Raw genomic sequence first — 27299 nt, forward strand, 5'->3', positions numbered from 1 at the left:
GCACAGGCCCAAACAGAAGCAAGCAGCCAATCAAATATAGTGCCTGCTTGCTCAATATGGATTAAATAAATTATATTTATGCATAGCCATAGTTATCATAAATAAAGTGATTTGTGCAACAGCAGGTACTACTTGCACAAATCACTTTACAATAACTATGGTTATGCATAATTACAATCTATTTAATCCATATTGAGCAAGCAGGCACTATACTGCATTTAATTGGCTGCTTGGCAGTTGGGCTGGCCTGGCACACATCATACACATGATGATAAGTATGTTGCGACTATAGTAACTGCTGCAGTGCTGCCTGGCTTGGGGGTTCGGGTTCCAGAGTACAAATTGTCCAACTTGGACCAGTCAGTTGACGTTCTCCTCAGTGACGGTGACCTCACCTCACGTGACGTCACCGACCCGCTCGGGGAGAAGATGGAAGCAGCGCAGAGGCGAAAAGCTCCGCCCGCCTCTGCCAGTTAGCTGAATGACGGTCTGGACGCAGTGGACGGCCACACTCATCTACAAGCATGGGGGGGGGGGGGGGGTCACCTGCACCTGCACCTGCCATTCTCCTACACACTGCCATCCAGCCAAGTAAGAGTACTTACAAGTGAAGTGCCATGCCGCCGCCGGGAACTAGTGCAGGAGGACAGGTGCGGGTGGGATTTTTTTTTTCGTTTTTTTTGCCGACCCCCACCCCATGCTGCAGATGCCGAGCAGACATGGATGTGTCATCCGCCTGCTCTGCTCTGATCAACAGGGGATCAGCTCACAGATCCCCTGCTGATCGCAACAGAATCTGCCCTGTTTGAAGCTGGCTTAAATCCGGGTACAGACTACAGTTTTATTTTTTTCTTGTGCAACCCTGCAAGTTGCACACAAAAAATAAACTGACAGCTCAGGTTGGGAGCTGCTGTACTAATCATGTGAGGTTAGTCCAGCGATTGGCTAAGAGCATTGATTGGGAGTCAGTCGGCTTCTGGTTTTCCAGCATGCATGTTTGACAAAAGCCGGCCGAACAGACCGACATACACATAGAATGTCGGCTGGTATTTTTTGTGACGTCAAATGCCTCCCAACATTTTACCCGTGTGTACGGGGCTTTAGAAACTCTCCTGATCTGGACCACAAACACCTCCCTCCCTGCCTATCTCCATCACATAAGGAAGTGTTTTTTTTGTGATTCACAGACGATAGCTGAGAAAGCTGATGAAATTGATTGAGATTTCAGCTCAGTTCACAGGAACATACAAAGAAAGATACTGGATCTCTAGTGATCAGCAATTCGTTGTTTGTGCCTACAGAAAATGTTCTTAGCCTGTAAAGGAAAACCAATGCAGCCAACACATTTAAAGCCTGGTGCACACTAGTATTTTTTTTTCTTTCAACCCAGCGGGCTGAACGAAGAAAAACTGAGGAGGAGCCAATCTGATGTTGGTACAGCAAGCTCCCTTGCTGGTCTACCGTGTTCTGTAAGGGAGACGCCCCCCCCCCCCCCCGTCCTGCCAGAACACACCGGTCAGCACTCTGTCATTGGCTGAGAGCGCTGATCGGTTCCTGAACGGCAGTCCTTTTTTGGTCATGCCCCTTCGACAGAAGCCGGCTAAACAACCGTACACACGGGCTGAATGTTGGCCGGTTTCTATTGAATCAGCCAATGCCACCCAATATTGCAATACTCAAAACTTTGATTTAGCTTTGCTTTAGGACTAATACATTTTTGTTTTGTGTTACAATCTAAAGTGTTTGTAAAGTCAACTTTTTTTTTGTTTTAGATTAGAGTATGGTACAACTAGGACCCAAGTTTTTTTTTTCTGTGCCCATCCAGGGAGATTTCCCTTCTCTCCCCATCTTAGAGACAGCAGGAGCTAAGAGGAAAGCTAAACAGCGTTTTAATGTTGGTATTAAATCAAAAAAGTTATATATTGCAGCTTACCATGTATTAGCTGTGGTGGATGAAGGAGCACAGGGGCACATTTGGACAGAACCATTGTTAATCCAGGGCAAGGGAGAATGATAGATGTACTAGCAGATTTAGGCAGGTCATACATAATTCTTATTTTTTTTTTTTTTTCCTTTAACCAGCGGGTTAAACAGGAAAAAAAATTAACCAATTCCCCTATCCACACATTCAATGTGGATAGGGGATTGCTTCCTGCTGAGCTATAGTGTTCTCTCAGTGAAGAGCGTTCCCCAAAGGCAGAATAAAATGATCAGTGTTTCCTGCTATAGCCAGTGGCACAGGCTGTTTGTCACTCTGCTGCCCCCCGCCATCCTCAGTGAGGGAACCAGGAAGTGAAGCGCTCCAGGTTCACTACCCGGTTCCCTACGGCGCATGCGCGAGTTGCGCTGCGCCTGCTGATTGGCTCCCGCTGTGCTCTGGGAGCCGAGTGTTCCCAGAGCACAACGGGGGGAGGATGGGAGGTGACGTCCTGCCCGCAGTCTGCCCGAGACTGTGTGGCCGGAAGTGGGTGCAAATACTTGTCTTTAGACAGGTATCTGCACCCCCCTGAAAGGTGTCAAATGTGACACCGGAGGGGGGAGGGTTCCGATCAGCGGGAGTTCCACTTTAGGGTGGAGCTCCACTTTAAAGCAATAATTACTAAAAAGATAAACCCCTGGATTGTTTATTGGAGCTGGAATGTCTGATGGGCTGTTTCTTGAGTGACTGACTGCTTCACTACTGAACCAGTTAAGATCATCAACTCCTGTGGGGGTAGCATTAGACATATTTAGTGCAGGCAGATAGAAAACAATGGCAAAGTGATGGCAGAATGTCAAGGAGAAAAATATCACACCGGTGTGCTTACGGCATCAATCCCGTACAATTAGGACATGCTGGCCTTGTGTCTTGTATTGTTGGCAGCTTTTTTGTAGCTCTGTAGAAGTGACATTGGTAGGGTTTCAAGGCGTCCTTTCAGCGTTGAATACATCACACAATCTGTTTTAAATTGCAGTTTTCTAGTGAGTGAAGTAAAACTAAAGCAGAGAACAAGAGTGAGTCACTCAAACCTTTGTCTGTAGTCTCTCTCTCTGCAATCCGGAAGAGATAAAAGATGTTTAGATGGCATTAGCGTTCTGGCAGAGCCCTTGCATGTGTAAAGAGGCGGGGTTGTGACGCAGGTAATAATTGCAGTCAAAAAAAGTCTCACTCTCCAATAAATAAGCAAGGGCTTTCCGCTCAAGTTGAGGAAATCTTTAAAGTGTTATTAAACCCAGTAATATGAAAATAGTTCATACGCCCCTCCACAGTGCCCACAGCTTATAAATCTTCTTTTTACATTAAAATATTGCCACTATATACCTTTTTGGCTGATCTGTATTCCACAGTCAGTGATAAACTGCAAAGTTTTTTCCAGTGCTGAGAGTTCAGGTAGGAGGAGATGTCCACTTCAGCCTGTATACACACCTATGTGTGTGATGCCAATATCATGTGATCTGGCAAGCTCTGAAAACAAGTACATTTTCTCTCCAGCATAAAAGACACAACTGAGCATGTGCTGGTTGGCTACCCTCCCTGTGTTAGCTGGCTTTCCCTAGCTAGACAGTGCAGGAGGGAATGATCTGTGCATACAGGATAAAACAGTATTTTTATGCAGAGGATTAGGTTCCACAGTGACTATTACAAGCATGCTATGCTGCATATACTGACAGATTTTATTGTTGTGGGTTTAGTAACACTTTAAAGCTGAACTCCAGATATGATCTTTATTGAATACATCTATTCATTCATTTTGACGACACTGCCCCTCCTCTCCGCCTCATGCATCTCTATTCAAAAATGGCTTTATCCTGTCATGTTTACCTTTTGTCTTCCATTTAAAGCTGAGTGTCAACCAAGTATTTGCTCCCACTTCCAGGCATTGGTCACCACGGCGACCTACGCCACGTCTGGCACCTTCTCCGTCCCCCCTGCTGTCTTCTGGGAGACACACAGGTCCCAGAAGACAAAAGGGACCAGGGGGATCGCGCGGCGTGACTCGCGCATGTGCAGTAGGGAACCAGGAAGTAAAGTCGCGTGGCCTCACTTCTGGATTCCCTTACCGAAAATGGCGACGGCAGCACCCGAGAGCCGAGGGACAGATCCGCTTCGGGTGCCGACATTGCGGTTCAGCAGGGACCGACTGAATTATGATCAGTGTGTGGCTGTCCACACCTAAGAGAAGATGATAGTTTGACTCCTGTTGAGGGAACATGTTGGAAAATATTTCTTGATCAGCGTCCTTGATAGTTGCCACTGTCAGAACACAATGTGCTGGTGGGGAGAATTCCTCCATTCTCCATATTTCCGTGTATGAAGGAATTTGTTAGTAAACTAATACTGTATGGCCAGATTTAGACTACTTTTTGTGCAGTGGCTGGACACCTGAGCCAGTTCTATGTCAAGCACAGAGATTGGTCCCTTCAGTGCCCTTGTGTAGTTTTTTTTTTTTTTTGAGACAGCATACCCTTCTCCCGACATGGATGACACCATTAGTAAATGCTTTTTTTTTTTTTTTTTGGTAATTGAAGCTTGGAAATGGAAAATGAATAAAGCATATAGACTGTTTTGGAGAAAAGCACAGTGATATACCAGAAAGCCTAGATCCGGGAGATGAGCTTTAACTGGCAGTGGCTAACTTAGCTGCCTGTGCAAATAATGGATTTTGCAGAGTAAAATGCAGTCCCTGAATGGTAAAGTTCTTGGAATTCACTTTATACCTAAAAGTAAAGTTTTGTGTTTCCGGAGGGGGCAGTCGCAACACCGTCACGCGTCTGTGAGGCCTGCGGGAACATTTGGTTTCCATCCAAGTCACATGTGTGAAAGATAGGATTAAAAGTGAATTATACCAGAAAAGAGCTTCAGAATTAAAGTGCGTCGTGAAAATCAGCAGGATGACAGCTGGGCCATTAAAGACCCAAAACTCCCACTTCTGCCTGTTTGAGCCAGACAGGAATACCGCGCTAATCTCCGCAGATCACGCTATTCGCTTCCTTTAAAACGAAAACACGACTTGTCTGGCATTGGACGGAGATATATGATACCATGTTCTCGGATTGTCTACTGCTTAAACTTTTGTAGCTTATGGTGGCAGTTGTTAAAACGATAGAATCGGGGTGGAATTCAGAAAACTAACGTTTTTGCCTGAGACGACTCGTGGCAAAATAACCAATTTGTATATGTTAAAGGGAACCTGTCCAAGAAAGAAAACTGTGGAAATTATTCCCCCCCTTTCTGAGAACATCATGCTTCACTAATTAGTGAGTCTGTGACCCCGAATGAGTATGCAGGTGGTGTGGTTGCCGTAGTGTGGGTGGAGGCGATTCCCCAGTTATTGTAGACTTCTTACGAATACCTACACCAAGCTTGGCGACCCATTATTTCTAATGGGGGGAAAACCAGGGGATGGAGCCCGAATAAACAGCCTGGCAGTGGGGAAAGCAAATAAAATTCTCAGGGGGATCACCAGAGGGATCATCAGCAGGAGATAGGAGGTCCTGGTTCCATCACATGGAGCTTTAAAGTCAAGCTAAACTCCTAAGAACACTCACCTTCCTATTCTAGGGATGCAATGGTTAAATCCCTCGCAGGCCACTGTCCACTTCTATCCCCAACTAGTTCCAGTTGCCAGGTTTTTGGCCTCTTGTTTGCCCGGTCAAGGAAAGACATTATCTCGCTCAGGTACACAGGAGTCTGTCATACTGGCAGTGTGCATTCAGTGGCAGACTGCAAGCATTTTTTTTTATTGGGTAAGTTCAGTTCTGCTTAAGGCCCATTTCACACAGGGCGGATCAGTAATGATCCACCCCGTGAACCTCCGCTTGCTCAGTGGGGATTGCTCCGTTGATCTCCACGGAGAAGTCGAAAGAAGACTGGCCACCGCTAGTAAAAGAGCTGGAAGAAGATGGCAGTGCCCGGCAGAGCGGGAGAAGAGAGCGGAGAAGTCTGAAGAAGACCCCCGAAGTCAGACGAAGACCCCTGGAGCTGACTAATGAATTACTTTAAAAACCAGTGTAGTGTTTTTTTTTTTTCTTGACACTTTTCCCCCCCAGGTGAATGGGTAGGGGTACGATACCCCATACTCATTCACATAGGGTGGAGGGCCGGGATCTGGGGGCCCCCTTATTAAAGGGGGCTCCCGGATTCCGATAAGCCCCCCGCTCGCAGACCCCGACAACCAACGGCCAGGGTTCTCGGGAAGAGGCCCTTGTCCCCATCTACATGGGGACTAGGTGCTTTGGTGTGGGGGGGCCCCTCCTGCAGAGCACCTACCCCCCATGTTGAGGGAATGCGGCCTGGTACTGTTCAGGAGGGGGGCGCTCGCTCGTCCCCACCCCCTTTCCTGGCCGGCTGGGCTGCATGCCCGGATAAGGGTCTGGTATGGATTTTGGGGGAACCCCACGCAGTTTTTCCGGCGTAGGGGGTTCCCTTTGAAATCCATACCAGACCTAGGGGCCTGGTATGCTCTTGGAGGGGAAACCCATGCCGTTTTTTTATTTAAAATTTGGCGTGGAGTTCCCCCCCTGATTCATACCAAATACCAGCTCTGTGGGAGGGAGGGGTTTACGGTACACACTGGGGCGACTTCCTGTAAAGTTGCCTCACTATGAACGGGGATCCGACTTGGAGGCGACTTTAATTGAAATCAATGGGTACAAGTTGCCTAGAAGTCGGATTAAAGTAATACAGGAACCTTTTTTCAAGTCGGAGCGACTGCAGTAGTGTGCATTAAGACGGCACCATTCACTTACATTGATTTCTTCATGCAGCGCTACTTGGGGCGACTTGAATTCGGATCCAAAGTCAGACCTGTGGGAATAGGCTCTAAGTGCATCCTCAGACAAAAAGAAAAAGGGCATGCTTAAAGCTAAACTCAAACTTTCTTTTCCCTAGAACTGACTGGAATGATCAGTTCCACCATAGACCATACTGTACCATGTTGCTCTGTTGTGTGCAGATATTCTAGCTTTAGTGTTGGCTTTGTACCATTTGACATTCTGTATAGTCTGGGACTTACAGCCACTTCATGCTTTATCCCTAGCCTAGAACACACCCCTCTGTAGTCTGCAAATGATGGAACCACCTTCACAGCTCTGACTGTGGGTGGGAATGAATACATCCCAATCAGCATTCAATCCTGCCCAGTCCAAACCACCCAAGTCCCTCCTCACAGAACCCAACATTTCTATCTGTCTGTCTGTCTGTCTGTCTGTCTGTCTGTGTCTCTCTGTCTCTATCTATCTATCTATCTATCTATCTATCTATCTATCTATCTATCTATCTATCTATCTATCTATCTATCTATCTATCTATCTATCTATCTATCTATCTATCTATCTATCTATCTAGTAAAACCTTATATTGCAAGCATAATTCTTTCCAGAAACATGCTTGTAATCCAAAGCACTTGTATATCATTTTCCCATAAGAAATAATGGAAACTCAAATGATTTGTTCCACAACCATGTATTCATAAGTCCTTCAGTTTATAGTCCATATAAAAAGATTATAGCAATGTGATTTGGTTGTTTAACCATAAAATGTCCATCCACAAATGGTAGCCTCCACAAGGGGATTAGAAGAAAAATCCAGAAGGAGCTACAGAGTATAAAATAGAAGAGAGGCGCCTCTAAGTGTAGCAATATTTGAAGGTACAACATTTAGCAACTCACATGGTTGATGATTAAAAGAGGCACACCTATATATGCAGGCATCTGGGGTAAAGCTGTTCACAGACCATCCCTGCACCGCCGGCTCACACCATTGTCAGCCTGCAATCGTGATTGGGAAGACCACTCTGCAGTAGAGCGATCTGAAAGCGTGGCTTGAACCACTCATGGAGCGCAGCGTGGAAGGGAGGACGGTCTATGTGAACAGCTTTATGCCGGATGCCTGCACACTTAGATGTGCCTCCTTTAATCATCAACCATGCGAGTTGCTGAATGTTGTGCCTTCATTAAATGTAATAATATTGCTACACTTAGAGGTGGTTCTCTCCTCTTTTATACTCAGTTGTGACTTGACGTTACTTGTATATCAAGTCCAAATTTGTTACATTTTTTTTTGCTTGTCTTGCAAAACGCTCTCAAACCAAGTTACTCTCAAACCAAGGTTTTACTGTATATGCTGATTCTGGGAGGGATGAATAGACAGCCCTGGTACACAAGCGCCACATGAAAGTCACGTGACTTCCAGCGCCACTATCACAGACTATCACTATCACACAGAAAATGCTTTTTCTTGCAGATTGCCCTGCATTCAGAAACTCGCAGATGTAACCCAAGCACGACGTGCTTTGCCACGTGTTTTCGAAATGCACAGCAAACCACACATTTCTTGTGTGGATTGCCGCTTGTTTGGAAATGCGCAGATGTGAATGCAGAAAGTATGGTAACGCAAACATTACACACATTGCTTTACATTTCCAAAACACATGGCAAAGCATGCGTTTTTTTGCAGCTTGCTGTGCATTTGGAAACACGCAGATGTAAACGAATGGTAATGCAAGTGCACTGCGTGTTTTTTAAATGCACAGAAAAGCATACATTTTCATGTGAGTTGCTGTGCATTTGGAGACGCACAGATGCAAACGAATAGTAACGCAAGCACGATTAGTGTTTTTGTGCGTTTTTGAAAAGCATGGTATGGTGTGAATTTTCTTGTGGGTTGCCATGCATTCAGAAACGTGCAGTTGCAAAAGAAAAGTGTTTGCCATTTGTTTTTGAAATGCGTGACCAAACACATATTTTCTTCACTGTTTGCTGCACGCCCAAATTTGCGGCAAAGTGCGTGTTGTGTGGGTTGCCATGCATTCGTTGCCGTGTGTTTTTGTTTCAAAAACACATCGCAACACATCCAAGGCAACCCACACAAAAACATGCACACGTTGCCATGTGTTTTGAAAAAGAGCATCATTTTCAAAACGCATGGCAAATGCATTTTTTTATGGCAGGTTGTCGTGCTTTTGCAAACAGGCAGATGCGAACGAATGGTAACGCAAATGTGATGCGCATTGATATGCATTTTTGAAACACGTGGCAAATCATGCATTTGTGCACACTTATGCATGTGTGATGTGCTATGCCACACATTTTAGAAAGGCACGGCAAATCGTGTGTTTTCTGTTTGGGTTTTCATGCATTTATAAAGACGCAGACCTATGTGGCACCATGAGAGCGACACGTGTTTGGTGGGTGTTGCCATGGGTTTTTTCTGTGCGGATTGCATGAGCATACATGCATGAGTGCCTTCTTAGCAAGCAGTGGTGGGAGAAAAGCATGGTCAGGGCTGCTCTCTGCATTTATGACATGTTTATTTTTATTTTTTAAAAATTGCCTTTTAAACACACTAACTTTCTGTCTAAAGTTCCACTTCCTTCTTCTTCCCTCCTTACTGCACAGAGGAATGGAGTGTGGGCAGGGATACCACAATTCCATTCTTCCCCCAATCGCCACCCACATGACGCCCAGAAATACGCACAGTAATCCTTAGACCCGCCCACATCAACTCCCACAGCTGCTCCAAAGTGACTCCCATAGCCAGTGTTCTGTCAAAATAGCCAATTCATCAAGATCTCCAATCACGTCACTTCTGGTTACTGTAAGGCATCTATAATTGGAGATTTAGATGAGTTGCTGTTTTGACACAACACCGACAAACGTGTACACGATATTATCAGAAGACATTGTTGGTCCGCCTGATACTAACCAAAAACATGATAGAACAGTAAAGATAGAATGACAGTGGGGTTGTGATTCATTTACATGCACAATGCATCTGTTATTTTGGGGAGGAAAAGCTGGAGTTCTTCTTTCATGGATAGCTTAGTCTTTCTCTGCCGCCAGTCTTCCATATTTGTGTATTTTATGTTTTTATTTCCCGTTTTATGGCAGCATATCCATAGAAATAAGTCACCTTTGTATTGTAGACTTCCAGAGTTCAATGAATACCGATCAGTCTGTGCCACAGCAGTTGTTTCCTCCAAAAATTGGCTGTTTTTCCCTTTCCACAATATCACTCTTTGAATGTCTTTTCGTGTTGATGTCACAGAGCAGTCACTGACCACATGAGCAGATTGTGTAAAATCAAAAATGTTGACCTTTTTATTCCGCGACGATGGAAATGCAATAATCGCTGTAAATTTTGCTGTGTTGCAGGGATGGAGCATCATCCATCCCCGACTACAAGAGATCGCCCGTATCCGGCGGATAAAGGTATTTCCAGACGTTTACTGTTAATGACACTAACATGGTCAGACTAGGGGTTCTCAACTTTTCATGTATCCAGTCCCTTCTAGAGTCAGTAAACAATAAAAGCATCACTGCCTGCAGAATTTTTATGTTACCGAGGATTCCCCCCCCCCCCCCCCCCCCCCCCCCCCCAGTGTTTCATGTTGTTAGATGGGCAGCTCAGGCAAAGCAGTTTGATTTCTGCATTCATTTCTTACAGTGCATTATTAGAAAAAGTTCCCAGTCAGTTAGACAGATAGACCCCACCAGACTTGCATGGATCAGCAAGGCTCAACTATTGTGCGACACTGCCATGCAGGAGTTTGCCTATGTTATGAGCAATGTGGCTGCCCTGTGTTCACATATAACTCACAACTACATAAATAATGTACAGAAAAATATTCACACACTGAAGAATGTGTTCATTAAAGTGTATCTATAGCCAAAACGTTTTATTTTATTTTTTATTTTGATAGAATGTGCAGGATAGCCATAAAACCCCTGTCAGGTTTTACTGACAGGGGTTTTACTTTGGAGCTCTATTACAGAGATTTCCTCTTACTTGTGTTCTCTGTGTGTGTTCCAGTTGGGGAATTTCCTTCGCTACTCATCTGTTGAGAAGGTAGGCACACTGCTGCCACTACTTTTGCGGCTTTCTTCAACATGCGACACAAAAAGTTGCATGACAAGTCAAAACACAATTATTTCAATAGGTGCAGTCTAAATAGTTTCTGCACTACGTTTCTGTGTCTTCCTTGCGACATGAGTGACGTAGACTGCAATTTGAAAATCACAAAAGTTGCGAGGAAGTAGTTTGACTTATCTTTGATACTTTGGCTGTGACTTCACAGGGTTTTGTAAGTTAAATATTAGGTGTCACACTCTGTATTGTTATAATTTGCCAGAGTAGCAAAACATCAAAATGGCAGGAAAGTCACATTGATGTTGCAAGAAAGTCGCAATGCAAAGTCACACTGGAAGTCGCAGGACTTTGGTTGCAGCAGTGTGAACCGAGCCTTAAACCTGACAGAGGTTCTAACCCTTTCAACTTTATACAAAACTAGAACAAAAAAAATTGGGTATAGATACACTTAGTTTACCTCCTTCACATGTATATCCAACAAAAACCTTAAAAGACTTGTGTTCCTTTTTAGCACTTTTTTAGGCAATCTTTGCACTTTCTTCCTGTTGCTCGATGTTGAACCTTTTAAATATATAAATGCCAAAAAAAAGTAAAAAGTGATTTTTATGTTCATTCTGTATGGTATGAAAAAAATGAATTTTAGCCTCAGTGTGTGTGTGTGTGTATGTGTGTGGTCTCTTTCTGCTGGCTATACAGGGTAAGTAATGTTATTAAAGGCGTATTCCATTTTTGGTAAAAATGTATCAATACACCCATATCGAACAAAGAAATAAATGTGCATTCCTTAGATTTCTGTATTCTGCAAAGCATTACAACCAATCAGTGGATCGTGGGTGCAATGCACAGGGTTCTGCAGACTATTACTCCAGCCCCAGGCCCCTACTGAGGTACAGACCTTCAGTGTTGGAGCTGGAGGAAGTAAACAGTGAACTTACAAATTCAGTGATGTCACTGCATTGGTGTTTCATTGAAATATTTGAGTCCCTTAGCCGTGGTGAAAGATGGGACTTGTAGTTTTCCATTCACAAATTCATGTGAATGTATCGGGTAATAGATGATATGGCTGTAATGATCTGAGCAATGCACAGCTGCCCTGATTTAGAAGAAAAATCCGAAATGCTGTGGGAAGGTGAATGCCGAAATTCATGTAGGCGGAAGAGTAGTAGTTTGAGCATGGGGGCTGTGCACTGTGACCATAGATATGGGGTAACATGAAACGTAGTCAGAAAGGTGGGCTTAGCCATTAAACGATTATACTACAGATATCCCTGGGCAACAAATTGCTTACATTTTCAACACCTGCCAATTGCCCTCCAGTCCCTAGCTGCCTAACTGATCAGTACAATCATGTGCATCAGTCATTGTGCCCTGCAGACCTAACCATTGTTCACAGCATTTGAACCACCCTGTCCCAACCAAATGTGGGCTAAAAGGGCTGGGATAGGTCATACCATAGCATCCAGCTAAAATAAACTCACTTTTATGGTGTCTTGTTCAGCCCTTGCCATCCCTCTGAAAAGCAATCCATGCTTTTCAGAGGGCGATTGACAGGGGTCTGGGAGGCAATATGTTGACTCTTCACCACCTGTTTTAACCCTCAAAAGGCTGAACCACCTTGTTGCAACTGCATGCATTACATGTGGTTGCAGATGAGGTGTGGCCCCATACTCTTGAATAGTTTGGGGTTGATTTACTAAAACTGGAGAGTTCCAAATCTGGTGCAGCTGTGCATGGTAGCCAATCGGCTTCCGCCCAGGTTCACACTGGGCTGCGGGAGTGAAACCGTGCAAGTTCAGCTGAACTCGCACGATTTCACTCCCGCTGGCAGTCCCGATTTTGGCCGCGATTATAGGTTTCTGCACAGATGTCAATGTAAATCGTGGGCCGAAATCGCAAAAAGTAGTAGTACAGAAACTACTTTTTGAAATCTGTGCAGCGCCGCAGATGCGGCATCGCACCAATTAGCACAGTGCCATTGCCGGCAATTTGCGGCAAATTCCGCCGTTTTGACATGCGATTTGACATGCCAAATCACATGTCAAAACGCACCAGTGTGAACCAGGGCTTCAGGTTGAAGTTAGAAGCTGATTGGCTATCATGCACAGCTGCACCGGGTTTTGTACTCTCCAGTTTTGTTAATTCAACCCCTTTGTGTTTGGCAGCAACACTGCCCACCAAATGTGTGTGTGTGTGGGGGGGGGGGGGGTTACATTTTTATCGCTAAACTTGTACAGACCTGAGCTGCTAAATGTCCTTATTTAGGTGGGAAGTTGGGGGACAGTACAGTTCAGTTGCCTGCTTTTACTGCCCCTTGACAGCCTCTGTGTACAAGTACATGTGTTTTTCCGCCTTCTCAGTATATCACAGTTGAGTAGGACTGGACCAGGAAATTGCCTCTTCTGCTGTATATGTTTCCCCTGCTGTGAGCTAGCCTGTAAGGCTGGGTTCACACTACTACACTACTTTCATCCTACTTTGCTCTGTGTTCAATGTTTCCCTATGAGAGCGTCTTGTAGCGTCCTACACAAGTCGGTCCGACTTTGAAAATGCTCCCTGTACTACTTTTGGTCCTACATTGATCCTACTTCAGGCCCATTGAATATCATTGAAGTCGGACCAAAGTAGTATCCTGTTCATGAAAGTAGGATGGATGTACGACCAATGTAGGATAAATGTAGGACCAATGTAGCAGAGCAAAGTAGGATGAAAGTAGTGTAGTAGTGTGAACCCAGCCTAATTCAGCATTGTGTTGTAGAGGGCAGGTTCTGAACATAGTTTGTCAGGGTGCTTGGCTATGGGATCCACAACTCCTTTAAAAAAGATAATTATCCAATCTTGTAAATTCAACAAAACAAAAGCATGTATGTATCATGATATGTAATGTATTGGTTCCCCATGTTGGTTGTATTTACTTATTTTCACTTTGGCATGCAATTGTTGCTCTTTTCTTTCTATAGCGGAAGAGTGATCCTTTAAGCAGCATAGCTGCCTTTTTTTAGTGGCCTTTAATATCACAATGATATTTCACTGGCGGGTCACCAGGATAAAAGTTTTGAAATGCCGACCTCACGCAGGTCTGATATCTGGTGCCGGATCACCAGTGGCGGTCTCTGTAATCGCTGTAACGTGATCTTTCTGCTGTGACAAAGGCATTTTATTATGGCCACAGAGACACTTTTGTGCTTTTACTTCATCACACTGAAAACATACAAATCTTATGGTAAAGGCTGACATGACATAGGTGTCTGTAGTTCACAGTGCTGCATCGCTGGGCATTACGCTGTACAACATCAGATTTCAGGGGTGTTTGTTGTGTTCTCTCCCCAGTAACTCTATATACAAGTCTGCTTTCAGATCAATATTTATGGGAAAACAATCTCCTGATGTAAATAGTTGGTGTTCTCTGTGCAGAATATGGTAGAGCTATATAAATAAATGTATAATAATAGTGAGTGACTGTAGAGGGGACATTAGAGTGTAAGCTTCATTGGGGCAGAGAAGGATGTCAATAATAAAGTGTTCTCTGTACAGCATTACAGAATATATCACAGCTATATAAATGTATAATAATAATAATAATGTGTGACTGTGATGGGACATTAGAGTGTAAGCTCCTGGTGCAAAGACTGATGTAAATGGCCCAGTGTACTTTGTACAGAAAACGTCAGAGCTGTATACATGTATAATAATAGTATGTGACCTGTGGTGGGGTCATTAGAGTGCAAACTCCTCTGGTGCAAAGACTGCTCAGTGTTCTTTGTACATCATTGCAGAACATGTCAGCCCTATATAAATGTATAGTAATAAATAATGATGTGTAACTCTGGTGGGGAGATTAGAGTGTAAGCTCCACTAGTGCAGACAAATGTTACTGGTTTCGTGTTCTGTGTACAGCACTTCAGAATATGTTGGAGCTATATAAATATATAATAATATTAGTGTATGGCTGTGGTGTGGACATTAGAGTGTAAGCTCATCTGGTGCAGAGACTAATGTGAATGATTTGGTGTTTCAAACGGCACTAAATATGAAATATATGGGTACTGTACTATATAAATGTACATGCCAAGCGTTTGTGTTTGTGGGACTGAGTGTAATTAATTGAAATATGTAAGCAGAGGAGTATCATCCCGACAAAGTAGCAAAGAGGGAAAATGGGTATTGGGACTTTAAATATACCCCCGCCTGCACATTTACCACCTAAACTGATTAATTTAACCACTTCAGCCCCGGAAGATGTGGCTGCTCAATGACCAGGCCATTTTTTGCGATATGGCACTGCATCGCTTTAATTGACAATTGCGCGGTTTTGCGACATTTAACAAGGGGGCCCCCAGATCCAGCCCCCTACTCTGTGTGAATGAGTAGGGGGTACCCCTACCCATTCACCTTAAAAAAAATAAAAAAAGTGTCAAAAATAAACACATTACACACGTTTTTAAAGTATTTTATTAAGGCAGCTCCGGCATCTCTTCCAATTTCTTCTCCCTCCTCCGGTGATGTCTTCTCTCCCTCTGCCTGTTCTTCTGCCAATATAAGTAACTGCACACTGCTGACCCAGCTCTACACCGGGAGATCGCATCTAGTCAACATCGGAGGAAGAACAGAGGGAGAAGACAGCAGAGAAGACTTGGCAAAAGAGCGAGAAGACAGCGCAGAGAGAAGACCTGGTAGAAGAGAAGAAATCACAGAGAGAAGAACTGCAGAGGGAGAAGACATCGCTAGAGGAGGGAGAAGAAATCAGCAGAGACGCCGGAGCTGCCTTAATACAATACTTTAAAAACCTGTGTACTATGTTTATTTTTGACACTTTTTGTTAAAGGAGGCTTCCAGAATTCAATAAGCCCCCACCTGCAGACCCTGCCAACCAACGGCCAGGTTTGTTGGGAAGAGGCCCCCCTGTCCCAAAGTACCCACCCCCCCATGTTGAGGGCATGTGGCCTGGTATGGTCCGTGGGGGCTCGCTCCCCTCCTTTCCTGACCTGCTGGGCTGTGTGCTCGCATAAGAGTCTGGTATGGCCATTTTTATGTCTTCAAGATACTCGGCACACAATTTGCACCGCAAGTTAGATCATTATGATCTGACTTCTGGTGCGACTTCTATTCAAATAAATGGGCTCTCATAAGGAACCATTGATTTTGACCTGTCAAAAACAAACGATTGACGTGGCTTAACAGCTTTTAGCAGCTTTTAGCAGTGTCAGGTGTTTTTACAGCTAGTTTTTACTGCTCCTGGAAGCAAAGGCTGTCGTTTTTATCCTCTACTGTTCCTAAACGCTTATGCCTCCAAATTCCTCTGACAGTTTCTGTGTATGGACACATAGGCTAACCTGGAGGGGCATTTGGAAGCAGGTAAAAAACGCCCCTAACAGCCGCTTTAAAAACGTCCTGTGTGCAGGAACCCTTAAAGTGGTTGTAAACCCTTTACAACCACTTTTACCTACAGGTAAGCGTAGATTAAGGCTTGCCTGTAGGCGCTTGAAATATCTCTGCGGTTTGAGAGATATTTGCAAAAGAGACGGGCGCCAGACAGCACAGGCTCACTGTAGAAACCTTTAGAAACGGTGATCGTGCCATTTCTAAAAGAGATCGTGCCGTGACTGCCGGCTGGAGTGAAGTCATTGCGGCTTCAGCCAATCTCAGTGCCGGAGCCACAATACCCGGAAGGAAGAGGTTGAAATATGGACGCTTCGTGAGGGCGAGGAAATCGGGGAAATCGCAGGCTTCGGTTTCAGGTAAGCGACACATAATGGGCTACTAGTAGCCCATTATGCTTTACCTTTGCAGGGAAACAAAGTTTTAAAGTGTTGTTACAGGTCAAATTATTACATTTTAGCTAAAAGAACACAACAGCTCAGCGGGGAGATTGCTGGACTAACCTTGCATGGTTAGTACAGCAGCTCTGAACTGTAGTGTTTAACTGGCTTTAGTGCTCCAGTTTTAGTAAAACTTTGTTTCTGCTCTAGGGTTATAAGTTACTTATCATACAGTGATGTAGATACATACAAATATCTTCTCCAGGAGTTGGTCCTGTTCCCCCTAGACAGGCGGTTGTTTGGGTGGATTTGACTTTGTTCTAACCTGCTTACAGACTGTAGATGGCCATCCCATCACTGTGTGACCCCCCCCCCCCCCCCCACAGCACAGACAAGTCATAAGGCTTCCTGCCCTTCAGAGTGTGTGACTCCCACACTGCAAACACATGTGAAAGAACACAAAACAAATAAGGACCCTGTGTATAATCACTTGGCTAAGCTTGGCTCCTTTTACAATTTACATGCATTTTGCAGCTCTATCTTACTTTATTAGAGGTATGAGAGCACCACAATTCCAGATTATGTCCAGTGAACATTTATTATTTGTAACAAAAGGAAATTATCGCCAACGTGTTTTGGGGGCTCTCAAATCCCCCTTTATCAGGGCTTGGAGATCATAACCTACTATAAATACAATGCATCTAAAACTAGAAATGCAATTACCTAATACAGTGGACTTTAGATGTCTTTTTTTATTTACAGTGTGGTATTTTTTTTATATAAAAATAATAGCTCTTTAATCATAAATTATAATATAAAGTGCAGTGTCGCTATACAACATTACATGCCTAGATCTTTATTAACTGAAAGTCCATAAAAATCTTGTGATAATCAGAAAGTGCAGAAAATACATATGCATTGTCATACTATAGCAAATGTCACCACCTGAACTCCCATTCACCAGACTTATGGAATGCGCATTCACCACAGATATATTCTGCCAGATTACCAACAGCTCACAAGCATCTGCCATAGATTTGTGCTGGCATCAGTCACCGTCTACACAGGAGCAATCACCGACACACTTCTCCTTTAATGGGGGTAGTAGTTCTCTGTATGCATGCTCACAAATCAACACCAGACACCATGATGTTTTAGTATCCATTTATCGTACATCAGATGAATGAAAAGCAACCCAGAACCAGATTAAAACAAACCTACATCTAACACTGCCACAGCATTTATGTATTTTGTACTTCAGGAAGATGGTGCCCAAACCAGAAGTAACTTGTGACACCAGTTGCAATATAGGCTACATAAAGATGGACGCAATGGTAAACGCTAAAATCCCCCGAGGACGCACATTTGCGTGAAACGCGTTGGTCTGAGTTATTAATGTCATGCTGCCGCACCAAGTCCCACTGTGGATGTCTGTGAGCTGCTTGGAATCTGACAGCATATAACTGTGGTGAATGTGCATTCTATAATACTGGTGAATGGGAGTTCACATGGTGACATTTTTGATGGTATGGTGCTGCATATGGATTATCTTTAGGATTATCATAAGGTTTTTATGGACTTTCTGTTATTAAAGATCTATGCATGTAATGTACAGTGACACTGAACGTTGTATTATAATTTATGATTGAAGCTCTGCAATTATTATATTATCACTCAGAAGTTACTTGTATATCTATTTCTGTTGCTAGCAGCTTTTTATGTACACTGGTGCTAGCGTTGACCATTATATTTTTTATATATTCTATATTTTTTAGTCTCCTAACCCTGATGATTCCGAAACACGTTGGACATTGATGGACAGTTTATTACCCTTTGTTATGAATAATAAATGTTTATTGGACCTAATCTTGAGTTGTGGTGATCTCATCTTTTTATACAGACTTTCAGGCAGCTCTAGGGATTTCCAAAGGGAGCCTCCAAGGCTTGAAATCCATTCCCATTCACATCTGGGTCCAGCGCCCTACCAATAATTTGTTTTTCACTAATGGATCAGAGGTAAAGACAGACCTCTATATATGCAAACTGTTTTATCTGCTACATTTTTTTTTGTTTAATATTCAAGTTTTGGGATTTATGTAGCCCTACTGCACTGTCTAGCTAGAGGGTGACATCACTATTTACTACTGCAAATTGCAGTGTCGCTTGCTAACTTTACTGTGAATGAGTAAACCCACCTTGCTGAGAGCCTCCATTTACTCTTTCTCCTATTAACTACTTTTCTCTTGATCCAGCCCTCAGTGCCTGAAACATGTTACGTTATAGCACTATGCAGTGGCAAACTCTCAGCCTACTTTTGGTGATGCAAGGGATTGTGGGAAGTTAAAGATAAAGGCATCAGAATTATAGTAGTGTTCAAAATACAAATAAATAAATCCATGTGCACTGCGCTTAAAACACAAAAAAATTATAAATAATAGTCATAAGTACCTTATCTGCTCTGCCTCTGCGCCGCCACCTGTCGCACTGCCAGGCTGACGGTTGACGGGGAAATGATCGGTGACCCGTCCTGGAGAGGAGGAGGAGAAGAGGGCGGCCAAAGACTGCCTGCCAATGGGGACATGATCGGTGACCCAGGCCGGAGATTAGGAGGAGAGGAGAATAAAACGGCGGCCACAGATTGCCTGCCCCATGGGGACATGATCGGTGACCCAGGCCGGAGATTAGGAGGAGGGAGGAGAAAACGGCGGCCACAGATTGCCTGCCCCATGGGGACATGATCGGTGACCCAGGCCGGAGATTAGGAGGAGGAGGAGGAGAAGATAGCAGCCACACAAAGGCCAGCCCAGCTCCGCCACGCGATTGAGGACAGGCCAGCCCCACCTGCCGCACATGACCCCTTTCACCCATATCACAGGGCGCCAGGGGCCCGGCATGAGTCTTAACATGGCGGCCGGAGCGCGGGGGTCACAGAAAATAGAATTTTGAAGTATGGAGCGAGGGTGACACATACTAACGCGGGATTGTGCCCCCAAATGTTGCGCCCGGGGGGCAAAGGCCCCCCTCGCACCCCCCACGCTACGCCACTGCTGTTTGGTATCACAGGTAGTATCTGTGTGAAGTCAAGCATTTGGATGGAGTGTGGCATCTATTATCGGCTCTTCAATTTAACTCCCAAGTGTATTTTGCCAAACATGAGTGAATGGCAACAACATCTGGTGAGCTTGTTTCCTAAGTGGGTGGAAGTAACACTTATCACTGTGGTGGAGGCATTGGTGTTTTAACATCATTTTATTGCACTCAACTTTTTACATTCAAGAGGACTGCCGTTCATGTTCTGTGGGGAATTGCTAGATATTCGCACACTTTTTTCATTTCAATTTATGTACATTAATATATGTTTTATGGACACTATTATATATATTCATTTAAATCTTTGAGTGCTATTGTGAAAAATGATATAATTATATCTTTTTTCACCTGTTGGTGTATAATTATAGTAGTAGTTAAAAATACTGTTTTTTTTTTTGCAGAAATGTTGTGTTCTTGAATTTTAGGATCTTTTTTTGGCTGATGTGTTTTGATCCAGAGCAGGCTTTAAGCGGTCCTATGTCTTACAGTAATGACTGCGTCCTAGTCAGTGAGTAGTCATATGACAGGAGTGAAGCATCACAAGGCCCTCTGAAGTCACTGTCAATTTCATTGTCAGTTCACTAGCAGGGACTGTCCCCGTGACGCATGAAGAGAGAAAGGAAGTGCAGAATTGAAACGGGAAGTGGTTATTGCTGTCGTGAGGCTGTTGGTTTTCTTTGGTGGTGGCACACTGACCGCAATCTCCAGGGTTGGTGTGGGCGGGTGTGAGAACTGCAGACGATATTGAATAAAATGCTGACACCTTACTTTACAATCTGCAGTCATTCTGTGTCACCAGTGTAAAGTCATGCATGTAAGCATCTGATTAAAATATGGTCCCATCAGCATTAAATAGAACCAAAATTCAGCTGAAATAAATAAATGTTGATCTAAATGTAGTATTCAATGGGTACCCATGTGCAAAGGCATTCTACATTAAGTTGCCATGCTACCATCAGCCTATTGCCTCTCAATGTACCTGGGTCTTTTCCTGGAAAAGTATACTGGCTATGAAACAATGAGCCATACTTATGGCCACCCACCCTCTGCTAATCAGCTGGGAATAGACTGAATGTTTCCCTCTTTGCAAATCAGTTCTTCTCTTTGTGTTCTGCAGTCATCAGATATGACCTGTGCTCAGCGTAAAATATTTTTTCCAGAACAGTTGGAATTAAGTTATTGACATTTCTTTGTGAGAGATCCTGTCTGTGTTTAGAATGATAGGTGTGACTGTGGCTTCCAGTTGTTTTCTAAACTCGCCGCCAGTGTGAAACCAGCACCTTCAACTAAAAATCAGCAGTGAGAGCTTCTCTTTTTGTCCTAGAAGGGTTGTACAAACATTTTAGCACACTAAGTTCACACTTACAGGTGCGGTCGAGCATGGATGCCTTTCTGTGCATTTCAATTGGCTGTTCTACACACAGGAAATAAGGAAAAGAAGTCCCTGACTCTTTTCCAAAACGGCACTGTACGGAATTGCATGGTTTGGCATGCGCGTTTTGCATCTACATGGGGGTGCCATTGTCAATGGCACCGTAATGCATCTGCTAAATAGTAGTGCGTTTCTCTGCGTGTCAGGAAAGCATGAGTTTTTGTGCTTGCTCCTGTGCTTGTTCCTGACATGCAAAGGTCTGAAGCTAGTGTTAATAATCGTTTTTGGTGCTACTAGACTTTGTTTTCTTATATAATTTCACTTTTTTTTTTATTGATTACTTAAATAGATTTTTTTTTTTATTGCCTGGCTTTTGTCATAGGGCATGGCCAAAAAAGGTCTGCCGATCAGCATCTGATCAGCACTGTCAGCCAATGGCTGAGAGCCCTGACCGGTGTGTTCTGGTAGGGGGCCGTCTGTTATAATACAATTGCTCAGCGGGGGAGATCGCTGTACTAACATTGGATCTCCTCCCAAGCTCTTCAGTTTTTTTTTTCCGTTCAGCGCGCTGGGTTGAACGACCAAAAACTGATGGTGTGTACCAGGCTTTAGACACAATGTAAGACACCGTAAAATGCATTATTATGAACTCTCAAAACCTGAGCAGGCTTAATTGTGTTTACCTTACATTTTTACATTTCTGGAAAGTCAGTCTTCCATGAAAAGTATTATTTTTTTTTTTTTATTGTATGTAGAACAGAAATTAACAAAATCCCTTTTGACTTGATTGTCTTGTCCTGACTTGCAGGAGTTTTTTTTTTGTAATGAAGCCATACCAGTGTGAGAGGAAGGCACTACAAATCTGTCTGGATGCAGTAATAGATCTATAAACCAGAACAAATTAATCTGCAGATGCCAGCGATTTCCGGTTGCCTGTTCCTTCTCATAAAGCATCGGACTAGGTTTAGTTGGGTAACATTCGGTGTCTGTGACAACCTAACAAAGCCTAATTCCTGCCAGGACCCCTGTGAGGAGGCATCTGTAAGGAATTCCCTTCTCATTCCCCTGTCCCTCAGCAGGATATGCTTGTCCTGCACTAAGTGGCGGCCATCCAAGGCCTTGCCCCATCACATTCCTCTCATGCCTCCAGCGACACAGAGCTTTCATAGAGTCAGCACCCGGATCCTCGCAGAGGCAGTATGGCCAGGATAAAAGTTGAACAAAGTTTACAGTGTACTCAGGTTCACTAGACAAGGGAAATCCTCAGAAGTTATCTAAGTTCTGCTGTAACTGTACAACTACAACTTGTAGTGAACCCTGCGAGGCTGCATTATGTCAGTGTGATCACCACATTGTCATGTTTACAACATACCTATGTATAGCTTGTTGAACATCATTTTTTTGCCTGCTATGTGTGTAATGTAGCCTGTTCTAGCTTAAAAAAAAATCTGATCAAAGATTCTTACGTTTCCAGCTCTGAAAATTATTCCCAGTGACATGAGAATGCTTTTGTCAGGTGGGAAGGACAGGAAGTCAACTGTGTGCAGGGAAATCTCTTCCCCCTCAGGATCAAGAGATCTTTTTTTCACTTCAGATAATCGGAAACTTTTACTTTAACATGGAAATAATAAAAATAAATTATTGGTATCTAAAACCCTAAATTCTTTTTTTTTTTTTTTTTGTAGATCAAGTTAGAAGGGTTTGACATCTTGTCAGGAGAGACAGAACATCATAGGAAGTCCAAATGTTACAGCTGTCACTAATACAGAAATTGAGAGTAAACATTTGTTTCAGTCACTGCTGTCTAAGGGGAAATGTTATCATCACTTTGTAGAGATTTCCTCACACTTAAGGTGGATGTAAAACCTCTCCTATACCCAGTGAAGTGATTAGCCTCAGATAATACACAGAGATTAAACACATCTCCCTATACAAGGCAGCTTTATATACATTCTTTAGAAAGTGAACATCATGTTGGAATTTTTACTTCCTCTTTCAGCAGTGGGAGGGGAGTCTTGACATACACTATGTGAGAGCTGTTTGGAGGAAAGGCACACACCCCCACTCCACATAAGTAGAAGAATGGAGATACTTGCAGAACTGTGCTGTGAATAGATCAGCCCTCTGCTAATCTATTTATAGCCACCTCCCTGACACAACTTTTCAGCTGCTTTTATCTCCGGTATCGAAGAGCTTGTCAGAAGTTATCATGCTGATAACAGAGGAACAACGGAGCAGAAAGACACAGGACTTGGGGTTTTGGAGAGAGATGGGTAAACACGACAGATATATGTGCCCAGGTCAAATGTCATGGATCGGATTTACATCCACTTTAAGGGTCCATTCACACCAGGTATGGTGGGACTCTGTTGGGCAGCTTGGTCACCGCATGTCAGGCAATAGAACTTTTATGTGCGACACTTTAATAAAGTTAGTAAAATACATTTTAAAAATAAAGTAAACAGTGCAGGGAAATAGGATAGGCACCTCAGCACTGCCTGCACCACAATGCTCACCAGCCGCTGCATTGTAATGCAGTGGCTGGTGTGAATGGACCAGTGCTGTGGTTTTTCTAGTACAGGAAATCTCTTACACCTCCATTTCCCCCGAAACACAGACAGCATAAAAACAGAAACCCCCAGTGTACCTCTGCATCAAAAAAAAAATGCTATCTCCTTCCACAACTTTCTGGACACCCTGCTTGCTTTGTAGCTTCTCATTTGCTGCTTACTTTCAATTTCTAAGGACTACAATACCCCATGGTTACTTTCTGCCTGCAACAAGTGATTCCAGTACTGACTCCGCCTCCTGAAACTCCTCTCAGCACCTCTGTAGTTCAGAAGGCAGACTCTGTGAATTGTGTAACACAACAGTACCTATCAACAGGGAACCATGAATACGTGTCACAGAATTCAAGGAAGTAAATGTCTGCAGATCTTCACAAGATAAGTTTACAAATTTCAAGATCAAACGTATTATTCGGAGTAGGCTAATAATTGAATTACAATGTGGAAATTAATATATGAATTTCCACTTTGACCTTAGACTACAGGTGGCTGCAGCATCGGTCCTCCACCTGCTCTAACAGAGCCGAGTGATCAAACGTCACTGATCACTCGGCTCTCAGGGCTCCTTGAGCAGAGAGTTGCTAATTGACAGGTTTAGCACTGATCACTGTAATAATGTCACTGGTTCACAAAAAAGTGTCAAAAATGTCAGCTAGGTGTCCGATCTGACCACCGCAATTTCGCAGTCCCGCTAAAAATCACTGATCACCAACATTACTAGTAAAAAATAATAACAATTGCCATAAATCTATTTTGTGCAAACCAATCAATATATGCTTATTGGGGCGTTTTTGTTTTTTACCAAAAATATGTAGCAGAATACATATTGGTCTAAATTTATGAAGAAATTTCGATTTTCTTAAAAAAATATTATTGGGCATGTTTTATAGCAGAAAGTAAAAAAATGTGTTTTTTTGTTTATAGCGAAAAAAAACAAAAACACAAAGGTGGCTACAGCATTGCACGACTGCACAATCGTCAGTTAAAGTAACGCAATGCCGTACCGCAAAAAATGGCCTGGTCAGGAAGTGGGTAAATCTTCCTGGGGCTGAAGTGGTTAATGTTCCTCTCACTATTGAAGTGTTTGGACAGAGCTTAGTCAATAGACTTTCAGTGAGAACAAACCCTCTCCTGGTGGGTTATCCATATCTTTTAAAGTGAGACCCGGTGGGAGCTTCTTCCTTGTCCCGGGCAGGTTGTCGGTCAGTAGCATAGTAACAGCATGCAGGATGGAGTGTTTGGAATGAGAATGTTTTTTCAATCTGACAAGGCTGTGATCCCTGATACCCCGTATCACAGCAGTGGAAACGGTAAAAGCTAGTTTAGAGATCCAGCCATTCCCAAAAATCAAATGGGGGATAATGGGGCAATATTCGAACTGATCTGAAAGGCTGAATTTGCTGACTGTCTCATGAAAGGCAGCCAAGAACTGTTTTTTTTTTTCTCAAGGTTTCTATGACTGCGAGAAACGAACAGCCTTTGGCTCGCGTGCGATTCACCATCAACAACTTTCTCAGCATATGGTAGAGAGGACAGTGTAAGATGTGATTTAACACGCTCACTTCCCTCAGAACGAGGTGCAGGTCAGAGGTTCGCTAAGCCCAGTCAGGGGCAGGATGGGGCTGAGCAGTACTATAACTCCCAGTATCTCTATTAGTAATCTGTGGGAATAAATAGAGATTTCTTTTGTGCAGACCAACCGTCTGAAATATACCGTTTTTTTTTTTTGGTTTTTTTTAATACCTCACTGCCATGTTTATTTAGTGATCAAAGCTTTTGAGACCCCATTGAGAGACCTTTTTTCTCCAGCACGTGATTTAGCTTGCCAGTGACTACATAAAGCTAAAGAGTCAGTTTAGATGGAGGTGGCCTTTAAAGTGATTGTAAACATAATGGCCCGGATTCACATACAATAGTGTATCTATCGTCGGGCGTAACGTATCTCAGATACGTTACACTGCTGTAAATTAGGGCGCAAGTTCCGTATTCAGAAAGAACTTGCGCCCTAAGTTAAGGCGGCGTAACGTATGTGGTCCGGCGTAAGCCCGAGGAATTCAAATGTGGATGATGTGGGCGTGTTTTATCTAAATTAATTGTGACCCCACATATTTGAATTTTTTTACAAACGGCGCATGCGCCGTTCGTGAAAGAATCCCAGTGCGCATGCTCCAAATTAACCCGCAAAAAGCCAATGCTTTCGACGTGAACGTAAATTACACCCAGCCCTATTCGTGAACTACTTACGCTAAAGACGTAATCGACGGAAAATACGACGCTGACCCGACGTCCATACTTAACATAGGATACCCCTCATATAGCAGGGGTAACTTTACCCTGGAAAAAGCCTAACGTAAACGACATAAAAAAATTCGCCGGGCGGACGTACGTTTCTGAATCGGCGTATCTACCTAATTTGCATATTCCTAGCGTAAATCTAATCTACGGAAGCGCCACCTTGCGGCCAGCGTAAATATGCAGCCTAAGATACGACGGTGTAAGAGACTTACGCCGGTCGGATCTTAGGGAAATCTATGCGTAACTGATTCTATGAATCGGTCGCATAGGTACGACCCCGCAACTCAGAGTTACGACGGCGTATCCGGAGATACGCTGTCGTAACTGCTATCTGAATCCGGGCCAATATATATATTTTTTTTTTTACATAAACGTGTCAAACTTACCTGCTCTGTGCAATGGTTTTGCACAGAGCAGCCCTGATCTACCACTTCTACCAGTCCTGAGACTGAGGAAATGCTTCCTCATGCCTGCAGCAGACTGATGCCAAGGCAAAGTCACTACTTTTTAACAATATAAGGTATTTTTTATTTTATTTTTTTAGAAATGATGCTGTTTCTGTATAATGTAACACACCAGAAATGTATTTTTTTGCAGACATGTAGGGTTACGCAGAAGCCCCCTTTAAGCCTCCACATTTCTGATGGGTTCTTTTGAATTACTGCAAATTGGAGTTCTAAAGAAACAAATGCATTTTACAGACCGACAGAAGTTGATTCAGCTATCATAGCCTGTTTCACATTTATAGGCAAATCACCTATATAATGACCAAAATCCAATGGTTGATGTGGAACACATTTTATCCTCTATATGTAAATGTGTGATATACAGTTTTAAATGTAAACAAACTTATGAGGTTTATTAGAGATGTATCCAGGTAAAGAATTGTCTGTAATGCCATCTGTACATGGTGAGGGCTCAGATTGCACTTCATCTGCTTCAGGGCCAGTTCACACTGGAACACGCACACAAGCACTACTTTTTCAGATTGGGTTGCATCCAAACTGCCTAGTACTATTGTAGCAAGCGGTCTGGTGGCCAAAACCGCAGTGCATTTGTGTGATTTGCTTGGGGCGCCATTAACCATCAATTGGCACCTTTGCACGTTCTGCAAGGGCAGCATGTTTACGTGCCGTTTTGGTGTGAACGGGCCCATCGTCTCTTGATCAGTTCACAATTTCATTCAGTCAGCTGACATTTTTTATTTATACTTTTTAATAATCCATACACAACACTCCATTAATTTTATACATTTAATTATTTTCAAGAATAGGTAATATGCTAAGGGTTGAATGGAGCTGGAACATTTTGTTTCCTGCGTATGTTTGTTTTTCTCTTTGACCTGTATGGTTTTGAATCAGTGCATCATA

At 43.4% G+C, this 27299-nt stretch overlaps 1 protein-coding gene across 4 annotated transcripts in view; it reads left to right on the forward strand.

Moving 5' to 3' along the window:
* The window catches only part of RXRA (retinoid X receptor alpha), a 268926-nt gene that overhangs the window by 223510 nt on the left and 18117 nt on the right, over positions 1-27299 (forward strand). For 3 of the 4 annotated variants that reach the window (XM_040324086.1, XM_040324088.1, XM_040324090.1), the window contains one exon: positions 10135-10191. The exons of the other annotated variant lie outside the window; for it this stretch is intronic. In XM_040324086.1, coding sequence (XP_040180020.1) covers positions 10135-10191 — 57 coding nt within the window. The remainder of the gene's footprint in view (positions 1-10134; positions 10192-27299) is intronic. 4 annotated transcript variants of the gene reach the window in all.

The sequence above is a fragment of the Rana temporaria genome, chromosome 9 (assembly GCF_905171775.1).
Source record: "Rana temporaria chromosome 9, aRanTem1.1, whole genome shotgun sequence".
NCBI lineage: Eukaryota > Metazoa > Chordata > Amphibia > Anura > Ranidae > Rana > Rana temporaria.